Here is a 13,197-nt window from a genome sequence, read left to right on the forward strand (position 1 = left end):
TTACTTCTCTCTCTCTCTCTCTCTCTCTCTCTCTCTCTCTCTCTTTCTCTCTGTTTCTCTTTCTCCACGATTCCAACATGAAGTAGTTCCTCTGATTTGCAGAATGGTTCAATCATCTCAACTTAGGTAAGCTGTTTGTTCCCTGTTCTCACGAAACTTTAACAGACCACAGTGATTAACGTAGCGTTTCGTAACAATTTCATCAGCAATTGGTTTGTATGGTTTTGACGTTTTAGCGATGTAACTATTAATTGCTTTATTAATTGAAACAGTAATTTCCGTATAGGTGTAATTGCTAGGAAGTGAGAAAAGATTAATAATTATTTTTAATTATGTTAAATAAATGATGAAATTATTATACTAAATCATCATCAGTATATAACATCAATGCAAATTTACATTAATTATTACAAATCTTAAAATGTATTATTTTATAAAATAAAATTTACATTATAAAAATTTGAATATAAATTTTAAATTATAGGAACGTACATATATATTTTGTTCTTATTAACATTTTTTAAATTAATAGATAGTAATATATCCAATTTGATTGATTAATAAATCTATGATTAATAAAGACGTTGATTTATCTTATAGAAATCATGTAGATCTATGAACTTTGTGAACCTTGAAAAGTCTATAAAGAATCGTCCGGATCTCAAGGACATTGACTCTTGAAAAACTTGGCGCTTTGGTTGGTCGGTCTGGTGCAACTATATAAACATCTCACATGCCGGCATCTGTTCAGAAAGTAAAGCGTCAAAAACAGTTTTCTTGGAAATACATAACTTTTGCTTTATATCGCTTTTTTTCGTTGCTAATTTTTTTTACTATTTTAAAATAATTGATCTTTTAATAGTTCCAATCGATTATATTGTAAAAAACTGACATTTCTAATTAGTAAAATGTGATTTTGATTTATATCGACAGACGTTGATTCTGTATAAAATCACTTTTTATTAAATTTATTATATGAAATTCTTCAATTAACCTATGAGATAGAATTTATTCAGAAATAATTCAATTTTCTGTCTGCCGTCAATTACACATTCGTTTCTGTTAAGATCTTTTGCAAATTGAAAGATTATCAGTTATATTAGCAGCATGAGATGCATGTGCACTTTCCGCTATCATTCAGAGGATTATGCAACTGTAGCCACCGATGCGAAACTGGAGCTTACGAAACCATACAGAATAACCAAATGCTTCGGGCTTTGAATAAGCGCGATGATTTACAAATAGCAGGTATAATCAGAAGTAAACTAAAACGCATGCGGGAGAAACCAGAGAAGAACGGATAGTCTCGTCGCAGTATATACAAGATGAAGTAAGAGATACAGCGGAGAAAAGAGGCTCGGGGCCGAGGTGCGGTAGCTCTGGAGAGCGTGTTCTTTATCGCGCAAGAAGTTATGAAATAAGAACAAAGGAGTTCTCTTGCAGCGAGTTCTCCAAATCGAAACACTTGAAAATAGAGAAGGAGAGAACTACCGGGAAAGGAAAGGGCCTTCCAACCGAGATTATTCGTATATTTTTTTATCTTTCTCTGCCACGTCTTCGTCTCAAGTGTCACCTGTATTAAGGAGCAAACCCTCGAGGGTACAGAATTGCATAGAGACATCTTCATTTCCTCATTGCAAGAAAGAGATTACTACGGTTTTAATAGAACTTGCTTACTTAACTGTTAACTGCTCGTACGTTATGTTTATTTGATATTGCACAGTTTTTTATCATCAATTTCAATCTTCATGTCAATGAAATGTAAAATCCTTATTTCGTGGTTATCAAAACATTGGAGTTTAACTCTGATAGCATCGCTATTAACGTCATGAAAAGATGTATGTACGTTCGCATAAACTAATATTCTGTTTTAAATTGTTATTCACTTTTTTTTTAATCATAGGTGCATGCATGGAAATTTTAATAGGAAATATATCGAATCATGCATCCGAACACATAAATTTACTTTCATTTTGATACAGGGCGCTCGAAAAGTTTCAATGGAACCTGTTTTACTTCATGAATGATTGAACGTTGCCGAGAACTCGATTCGCCACATTGTCAATAAATTCTACAACGGCTACGATTATTTTTTTTGCATCGTCTTGGGGAAGGTTAAAATTAGACGGCAGTTTGTTCACCTTCGAAAGGGTTAGCCCCTTTTACGAGACGCGATTTCGCTATAGTCGATAAGAGGCTTGTCATGCTCGACTTGCCACTAACGCATATACGCGTACTTCACCTTTCGCGTAGGAAGCTGCCCGCTGTGAATTCTTTGTAGAGTGCGAATGGAATGCACATTTAACTACTCACGAATGACTTCTCATATGTTGCTTGAATCTCGTTGTAAAGAAGAATCACATTCAATCGCACTTAAGCCATTCGATCGTTACACACGCGATATGTATCTAATTGCAGGAGAGAGTGGTTTTAGTCGTAGTTATAGATAAGTTGGCACCAAACAGGATTAGAAGAAAAGTTGACGTGCAAAATTTATGTACAAAATTTACGGTACTATCTATTGTACAATATTATAACATTGATTATGTATCTACGATGAATTATAATGTAATCAAATAAGAGAAAGAATCATATTTTCGGTCAAAGCGGATTTTGGTGCTTATAATAATATATTTTTACTCATCTATATAGTATACATTTTTCTATAAATTGTGCACTGGTTCCATTTATCAGACTTGAAACATACCAAAGTTGGAGGTATATAAGTAAAAGAATTATAGTAGAAATTAGACTATTAATTATATAATTTCAACTTATAATTGTTTATATACGTCTTGAAGAATGACGCTCTCTCACTAATTACATACTTATTGCAACAAATATCTTCACATGCTTTGACGATTGAATCGAATAAGATACTCGTCCCGAAAAAATCAGTAATTTTAGGTTAAATCTTGAGGTATCTTTCACAATAAGTTTTTTTGCAGTGTTTTTAAAATGCTTATTAGCATCATTACTTAACATTAATTAACGCTTAATATAATTTATGATTAATTTATTTCCAGTTTCAATTTATGATTGCATTTCAAGTCCGATGAACTAAATCGGCGCACAGTTTATAGAATTAGAAAATGTATTTGCGCATATGAATATTATTAAGTACTGAGGTTTGTTTCAATCGAAAATAAGATTCCTTCCTTTTTAAGATATTAATTATCTACTCCAACTATTATTATCAATCAATAATTATATTCTTCTGATTTTTCTTATCTCTATCATGCTTAAAATTCTGAAGAGATGGATTTGATTTTCGTTAGTTATTAAAATCCTGTACAATTTTGTACAAACAAATCTTTCATTTACTTCCAATTTTTACTAAGAGTAATTCATTACATACTTTTCCTGATTTATATTTTTAATAATGCGGGATAAAACTCGATAAAAAAGTGCAATAGGACATATTCAGCATTTTTCCCGTAATTTTCATTATCTCGCTTACATGCATAACAAACTCATGATGCTACTTTACACGGCGTTGACACGACTAAGTTAATGTCAAACCCTGCATACATTATCACTCAGATTTTTCTTTGGTCCTAATGAGAATACCATCAATTCCTTCTCCATCTTTTATGCCATTAGTTTCGATCTCGATAATTCAATCAACATGACTCGGCACGTTATTATCTGTTACGTATATTGTACATATTGTATATGTTATTATCTGTTTATTTCGGAAAATATTAAAATAATTTTTTTGGAAAATAATAAGAAAATATTTATTTGATGCTTTTTTCATAGTATTTTATACTTAAAGAATCAAAAGCGTATAAATTTATGCAGCTTTATTTATTCTGGATATCTTTCTAGATCACAACGTTTTGTTTTAGCAAAAATTAATGATTCCAATTACATAAATATAACTTGATAGATATTGCTTGGTTTTAATAAATTATTTTGCTTTTTTATCAATTATTTTATGTTACTCTTTAGAAACAATCTGCTGTATTTTTCATCATATAGTTTTTAGTAAAATGACACAGTTATGCCATAATCAATGTATCTGCTCGAACGAATGGACCGAAGAAAGGGTAAGCCATCGCCGCGGTCGCGTTTGTCAGGTTTTAACGCAAGAAATCGCAAATGCAGTGGCCTATAATCATCTGTAATCGCGGAAGGAAAGGAAAGATAGGGACAAGCGCTGTTAGTACGACCGGTTATATCGCGATTGTCAGGTTTCTAAAAGATGTAACAATGCTCGTCAGTGACTTCGTTCACACTATTCTTACACTCGATAAATAACAATTCACGACATTCTAAGATTATTTATCGTATAAATTTTCTTAAAAATCAAAGAGGAGAAAGATAAAAATTTTTATGTTTTCAAAATTATGATTATAAATTATTTTGAAGTATAAAATGTGGATGAATTTGAAACAAATAAGAGTCACATTAAAGAGCGAAAAGAAAAAAGTATATACGGTTACATTATCATTTACTCTAGAAATTTATCTGAAATTTGATGAATCTCAAAATGAGAATAAAGATATAAATTAATTATATTGATGTAAAATGAATTAAATTGAAATTGTTTATTATATCGTGTTATAGCTAAGACCTTTTTGTACTAAATATTTCTGATTATATGAACTTTATTTTAAAATTAGAAATTACGAGAAAAATGAATACTGAAGTGTTTCCGATTTTTTATCGAAATTTTGCAAATAAAGCGCCAAAATGTATCCGTCAGCTGTAAAGTATTTTGTAAGACGCTCGTTCAGAGTTGACGTATGTCAATATTTTATTTTAAACTTATTTTGAACTGCTTCTTTAACTTGTCTTTACGCGAATAAATTTGCATGAATTTATTCTTGAGGCGTGCAATATAAAGAGAAAAAAGGAAGATAGTCGTGAAAGTTTCGCACAGTCGAGCAGAACGACTCCGTCAGAACACGAATAGCGTTGCAGTTAATTGTCTCGCGGCTTCTCAGATTTCGTTATTCTTACCTCGTGATATTTCCGACATATTCTTAAAATCTATTTTTAGATTTAATTATATTAATTAATAAGGATGCCTTGAGTTCTCATGACTGCACTTTATATTGGACAAATACATTATGTTAATATATTTTAATTATTCCCACAATAAATAGCAGTACTTTCCTATTTACATATTGTCTCTCTTAAAAGTCGACTTTATACAGTGATTATAAAAAATTATAGATCGCCGATTATTTAATTTTAAAATTGCTTATCCTACAGTATAATTCTGCTTTTTTAAACAATCAGATTAGGTATTAAATATTACATAAAAGTATTGAATTAAATCCGTTATATGAATTATCTGTTAAATTACGCTTTGTTTTAATGAGTAGCTTTAATAATTTTCTAAATCATTAAACTTTCTGTAAAATTATAAAATAAAAATTTATAAATTTTGCAATAAGATTTACTATGAGATGAATATATTAAAAAATATTGCATTTTTAATTAAATTATGTTTGTCTCTGATATTTGGTATTTTCCGCTTGTAATCAGTTCAGTAAATGCAGACAAATACTTCTAAATCTCTTTTGACAAGCGAGATTCACAAGCTCATATAATCAGCGTTTCTCTCTCAGTTATGTATTCACTAAGGAGATTCGCTACCGATAGAAACTTGGAGAGGAGAGACGAACGACAACAGGGAATTTGTGATTTACTCGATGGGCTTCGGGCAAACAAAGTGATCCTACAGGCACATAGGAGAAAGTCCTACGGGACGACGTCGCAACGAAGAATGTCCATGAAAATACATTCGGAGAAAAGGGAAGCCCGATCTGATATAGTGGAAGGATGACGTTTACATGCTACTTGAACTGTTATATCAACATACTGCTCGATTACTGCTTACTGAAGATAAAAAAATCGCGTTTCATATAAAGTTTTCATATAAATATTTATTTGTCATATTTATTGCAATTCACTAGGAGAGAAATCAAATTATGAGTGAAAATGTTATTTAAAAAATACTATTTTTTTATATTTTTAATTTAATTTTATTATTTGAATTGGACCTCAGATATTTTAAAATATTGACCTATTGAATGTTAAAATATAATTTTCTATTTTATTTTTTAGTTTTTTAACGATACAGAAAAATTATTTCGTACAGTGAATTGCTAAATCGATATTGAAAAATTTCAATTACCATTCGCGTATGAAAATTTATTGAATCATTTATTGTTATTTACATAAGCATGACGTACATTTTTATAGTAATTGTGAAAAATTTTTATTTTTATGTTAATTATAAAATATCAAATGCTCTATTTCTCATTTTATTTATATGATGGATCATATTTTTAAAATATTTATTTTCTTGAGGTATTAGGAAATAAAATATGAATATAGGTACATTAATTTTACTATCATAATTCTAAAATCAGTATCGGCTTTTGCTTTGAAAACAGGAAGTAATTACATCTACTGAAACAGTTAATCAGATAAATGTTCAGTAATGAAAGATTAATTTACTCATAGCTCTGTAATTTCGATTGGCATTTAACACACAAAGCATATACAGTATCAAGGTAAACCGTATCCTTTTGATAAACTGCTGCATAAAGGGCGAAGATCACATTCGAAACTGATATCGGATGTATTGCGCAATTGGCCGCATGTGTGTGTGGTTTCCCCAGCATGCGGTATGCTTCAGAGTAGGGCATAGAGCAATGTAAGGCGGCGACTGCTGACATCTCACCACGTTTAACAGGATGCTTCGCCGACCACGTTACTATTTTAAAGCTGAGATTTTTAGAAATATAGGTCAACAACATATTCGCGTCGTGTCGCTTTTCCAAAGTGATGTCGCGATTTCATGGACAGTAATATGAAGATTCTCTTCCGTTCTTTATTTACTGTAAAGCATGTTAACGTGAGATTTACATTTTATCACAACGAACATTTAAATACGTTTATGCATAGACAACATTTTTTGTGTGTATTTTTGCTTTATTTTAATGTAAATAGTTTAGAACATACAGTATTTAGAAGAAAATGAAATCGTAATTGTGACTCAACCGTATTCTAAATAATTAAATCTTATTTCAAATTATTTAGTTATGCACTACAGCCGAATGTGTGTTACAGAATTAATTGGCGAGAACGATATTGATTTATCTATTATAATATATTATAAGTTAAATATGATTATAATCAATTTTTCTTTAAATTTTAGGAATGATTATTAATGAATCTTGGTTGTCGTAATTGATAGTTAAGCGTAATTGCTCGACTGTCAAATTAAATAAAACTAAAAATGTGAATTTCTTTAGAGTTTTATTAAATTTGACCGTTGAGCGAAATTGACAACCAAGATGTGTTCACTAATAATAATTTTTGAAATTAAAAAAAATTTATTATAATCTTTTGTTAACTTATGATAAATAAAATTAATATAATTTTTGCTAATTAGTGACATTCATTCGACTGTGATACAATAAATAAATAATTTGAAATGTAATTTAATTAAATTATTTAAAATATGATTGAGTCACAATAAATGATTTCATTTTTTTCTTACAAATATATGTGTATTTACAAATATTGAAATAATTATTACATGTATTATACGAACTATAAATCCATTTTCTTTACAAATCGAATTTCATTATACCAATAAAGTTGATTTTTGGCTAACATTGTATCAGAAATATCAGAAAAAATAGATTTAGCTCTGATATCTAGAACATTTATTGTTTTCCTATATTGCTCACTTTCATCTTATTTTACGTAAACATGCGTGTCCCTAACGTACTTAATCTCATAAAAGAAGGAAGCGACCTAAAAAAAGAACGCACCGGAAATCGTCGTTTTTATCGAGGTTACTTACTTCTACAATTTATCGTCGGTCGATTCGACTCGTTCAGCTATTAGGAGAAGACGTGGGATTTATGTTGGCCGCTGTGATCGTCCGGCTGTTAAATTTTTTTACGAGTTTTCATAGTGACGGTAGATTTAACAAGGTCGATAGCGGATTGTAACCTAGGAAATTCGAAATCCATAAAGAATTTGATTTGATCAAAATCAGGTCGCGGACTTCCGCTAGTACAGCTTGTCGATCATGCGATTCTTCGTTTTTTCATGCGCGACACGCATCGCATCTTCAAAACCTGGGATAAGCCAACTTGTTGCTTCTGTAAACTCAGCATTTTTCATTACTGTGATTTTTATTTGATAAGAGCATGTAGATAATGGAATGGCAAATTTCCAATGACACGAGATTAGGAAAGGATAGAATTAATTAAACAAACGGGTCCACTGCTAAACAAAGTCAAAACTTATATCTTTACTTCTATTTTTTTTATATTTTGTAAGAATGAAAAAACAGGAAATATTATATCTAAACCTTTACAATTATTTTTAGAAAAAAATCAAAAAGTTTATTATGCCATTTATTTTTTGTACCTATATAATAAAAAATATATATGTGTATTTATTTCTTTAAATTATATTTATATAATTTTGATATTTTAAGAAGGTATATATAAGCGAGGGGAGGGGGGGGGGAGTTTACATTTGGCGGGAATCACCTGATTCTAAACCAAGCGATTATCTCTTGCTTACAGGAACGCTGTATGTGGACCAACTGATCCACAGATAAATTTAGCAAATTAGTCTGGATTGTTGACCCATAATACTTCTACACGTGAATTTAGAACTCTTCTGAAAGCCTTGATTTTTCAATGAAAGAAATTTATTCTTTACAAATCCATTGAACTTGATCGTATAATTAAATTGAACGATTTATTATAAGAGGAACATTCATTGTTTTGATAAATTTTTTTAACCGTTCCTTTTTCCATTAAAAAATTTGAAGACCTATATAGAATCCTTCATTTGTCGATATAAATTTCGCGCGTGCTTACAATAAAAGTCGTCATGCAGTTCATCGAAGAGTTTTGCCGACATTATTCCACTGCGGATGCGGCTCTTAAATGAACGGTGGTTATGCGAAAACCGGCTAACGATCGGCGCGGTAATAATTTTGCGCGATTACCTCCGCGGCCGGCCGCGTGCACGCAAAACAGACATGTTTTTCAACGCATCTTGCTACCTATGTTGCAGCTCGATGACACGGCGCTCCAGTTGTACAAGGGCGGCGATTATGGTGCTTATCTGGACCTTGAAGCATCCATCAATGAGCAACAGGAAGAATTTGAGGGCTTTCATGAAGGTGAAAGGTGAGTTAATAATTTATATTATATCTACTTAATAATCTTAATATTTATTTTTTATATTTTTAATTATTATTGGTGCAAAAATTGTTGACAAATGACTTCATTATTATATGTAGACAACATAAAAAGAAGTAACTCACAATTTGCGCTCATATTTTCGAAATATAAGTTTTCTTTTTAGAAATTTTATGATTTATTTCGAAGTATTTTAGATTTGTGGTATATAGATGCTTATTTTTTATTTCCCAACCAGAAAGAGAAGTTTCTCGTAATATACTTCAACTGCGCGTAATGATAGAGGCCATTTGTGCCCGCTTAATTGCATCTGGGATAGTTGTTTTCTTGCATGCCACCTGAAGTTGGTCCTGTCGGGATAGATTCTGTGTCTTTACGAGCCCCTCGTGATTGGACCTCGGATAATCACATAGTGGACAGCAGTAGAGTCATTGTGGACAACACAGTAGAACGTAGAGTCACCGGAATAATGAAGAATATTTAGATTAGGAGAAGATAGTGTGCGTCTTCTCAGCACAATTGCAGCAAAGAGATTTGCGATACATCTTAAAAGAAAAGTTAATGACACTTTGATTAGTCTGTCTCTTGTTAAATGAAAGCCCACTTCAAAGTAATGTGGCAAATACATTGGAAAAAGTTGTGCAAAAGGTTTTTACCTCAGTTTCTACAGAGTCGAATAATTAGCACTTAATTTATGATCTTCGAGTGAATATTGAACAAAGGTAATTTTCTTCTAAACAATACATTCAATGTAAGGAATAGTTTGCGCAGATAGAATTTAAACGCAAATCGTCGTGATAAAATAAAAGAATAGTTTGCGTTGTACACGATTCATTTTGTGAACGATGTTTAAAGTGTTTTCGCTTGCGGAGGAAAAGTTTTTAATTAAAACAGTAACGGAATGTAATTTATTTGACTTATACATACACGCACGCACATATACACAGTCATGATATAAATTTAAAAGAAAGTTACATTCTTTACTTTGTATTAAATATTGTGATTTAAGTGACATACTTTAAAAGTTAACTGGCAATTACATATAATACAACATTGATCATAATTAAATTGGTTGTTTAACGATTTTAATTCTAGAAACAAAATTTTAAAATTAGAATTTGTTTCTTATTCACTAAAAGAAAAGAAATGATTATAATTACTATATATATATATATATATTTATATACAGTACTATACATACAGTATTATACAGTAGTAACTAACTCTTATTAATATTATAATAGTACCTAATAAAAAACAAAAAACTCCTAACCGTAATTATTTTACCATAAAATTACAGCCACAAATATCAAATATTTTTAAGCATCTTCGAAGCATCATTTTAAACTTTTACAGTATTCTGTTTGTGTATATTTAGTGGTTAGATATTCACACACGGTGAAATGTACGAGAAACCAGGCGCTGGTTTCCGTCGTTGAGAATGCACGGCGGCTGCAGCAGTATATTTGCGGTTTGCGTATCGAATTCACGTTAATGCCGTGAAGGCTAACCGTGCTCGTTGTGTATTAATGCAGGTAAACTCCCTAGGGAGGGCGAGGCATGTACGATGTTAAATTTAGTTCTCCTTTGAGAGCTTCGGGATCCGTGTCTTTTCAGTGACTTTTCATTCTTCTATTTTTCGCAATTGCTCATTCACATCAGATATGTGATAGCGAACTATCGTATTAAAAAACGTGAAAACACGCTATTTTTATAGCATCACCATCTTTTTCTTCTCACAGAGAGATACCTTGCGATTCATTGAAAATTTACTTATCAATTCTATTCTGATCGAAAATAAAAAAAATAAGATAAAAGAGCTGAATAATTATACTAATGCAATTATTTTGAGAGGATTCATATATTATTTTCTATCTGATCACATTTTTCATTTTCATATGGATTCTTTGCATACATTCTAACTCTGATTTTAATGTTAGATGGAAAAGATTTTTATATATTATTATAACATAGTTATGAATAATAATAAATCTTTTTTTATAGCTTAATTTTAAACAATAATTTAAATTTTAAAATGTTTTACATTTTATCTATAATTAATTTTAACATATGAAAGTGATTTGAGACAAGAGAATTTTGAAAGATTGTTTTATATTATATGCATAGTATATATAATTTACGTATTATATATTTTTTAATAAAAAGTTTTATTACATTATTGAATATTCAGTATTAGGGATTTAGAATGAATTTAAATAAAAATCAATTTTTCTTGCTGCGTGAAGCTTTATATGTATGTGATGTCATAGTCTTCATTTTCACGGCGACTGGTCAAAACTGAAATGGTCTCGTACGTTGGAAACAAAATCTCTTCCAGTCCATTAATCGGTACCACTACGTCAGTATACGCTCGATGCACCGCCTTCAATCAGATTGCATTTCGTCAGTCGTCGCGCGTTCAAAGGCACGTTCGCACGAAACATCGAATAAACGTGCGACAGCTGAATGAGAGGAAAGGTGAGGGAGCAGAATTGGAATCGCTCGGACACGATTTTGGATGACGAAGGCTGAAGGGAGGGATGGGAGTTAAATAAATGTTTGCCCGCAGAGATATGCGTTCCAATATTTGAAACTCCGGAATTTCCGCGAACCGCAAAATGACATCATACGTTTACCGCACTCTCGTCCCTTTCTCCATGTGTCCGTCTCACGTGTGGTTCGATTTTTCGTTCTCTCTGGCACATACACATATCCCCCTAAGTCCATATACGTTCCAGACACGTTTGTGTGCAGTGGAACTAAACGAAAACTGGCTTTTCCTGCTGTAAACATAATGTTGGCTATATCGAAGAAATTCATTGTAGTTGATAGTCGGATATAATAAATACAATTCAGAAGTCCTAATATCATAGTCCATAATATCATTTAAAATTACTTATCACATGCCACGGAATAAAATGATAAACAATGATGAATAGATAATTGCGCTGATCTGGCACTCGCGAATAAAAACTAATAAATCTAAAATAAATTTCAGTCGAAAAAAATATAGTATTTCTCATTTTGGTTGAATTTATGTAACTTGTGTATGTAGAAAAAGAGGCAGATAGGAGGAAGGTAGCCAGCTTTCGCGTGGGTAACGAATCGTTTATCTTTGTGGTAATGCTTGGCAACTGTTCGCCCACGCGTATAAGATACCGCATGCGTATTCACGATATTTCTCACGCAGGCTGTTGCGTCTTGCATACTAGCGAAATTAATTTGCGTAGCTGCGTCCTAGGCGGTCATCCGTGTCTCGCACATAAAGAGGCAGGGAGAGTTTCATGCAATAATAAATTAAAAAGGCCGCCTGAAGAAAGATACAAGTGACTTTTTTAAATGTTATAAATTGATGAAATCTCTTGTATGACACAGTATTTAATTAGTCATGTTAATTAATTAATAGTTTTCTATAATTAAAATTAAGATGAGTACTTTCCATTATATATATTTTTTACAATTATATAGTTAATCTTTTTTAATTTTTGAGAGTATGTGTCAAAGAATATTTTTTTGTATCATCAGCTTCTAAGAATGTTAAAAAATATTTAAAAAATAATTGAAGATGTATATATATTATATAAGAAACAGAATGTTATTTAAAAATATTTGTTATTCTATCTACATAGAAATCATTTACTTAAAAATTTAGTACATTTTATTTCTATTTATGCGTAGATAAGAAACATGGATGTGTTTATTTTTGTTTTTATGGAGAATAAAACTTAACCTGTTCTTTTATGGAAATTAATCATTTACCGGAGAAAGTAGATGGTACTATTATCATCATCGAAACTTATCTCCATTCTGTGCACGGTTTATTTATTATTACTGAAAGGTAGTCTCAATGGGCTTTATCTAATAAATTTAGTGTCATCACATTTCCCTTACGCATATTTCCTTTCTGTCTCTCTCTCTCTCTCATCCTCCCTGTCTCTCTTTCTCTCTTTTTTCGATCCTTTTTTTCTCTTCCTCTCTCTCTCTCTCTCTCTCTCTCTCT

The 13,197-nt window shown here is 31.1% G+C and overlaps 1 protein-coding gene across 1 annotated transcript in view; it reads left to right on the forward strand.

Moving 5' to 3' along the window:
- LOC105627377 overlaps window positions 1-13,197 on the forward strand; it is a 150,110-nt gene that overhangs the window by 53,780 nt on the left and 83,133 nt on the right. Inside the window, exon 12 of the mRNA XM_012208659.1 lies at window positions 9,070-9,185. Coding sequence (XP_012064049.1) covers window positions 9,070-9,185 — 116 coding nt within the window. The remainder of the gene's footprint in view (window positions 1-9,069; window positions 9,186-13,197) is intronic.

Source organism: Atta cephalotes (genome assembly GCF_000143395.1).
Source record: "Atta cephalotes unplaced genomic scaffold scaffold00008, whole genome shotgun sequence".
NCBI lineage: Eukaryota > Metazoa > Arthropoda > Insecta > Hymenoptera > Formicidae > Atta > Atta cephalotes.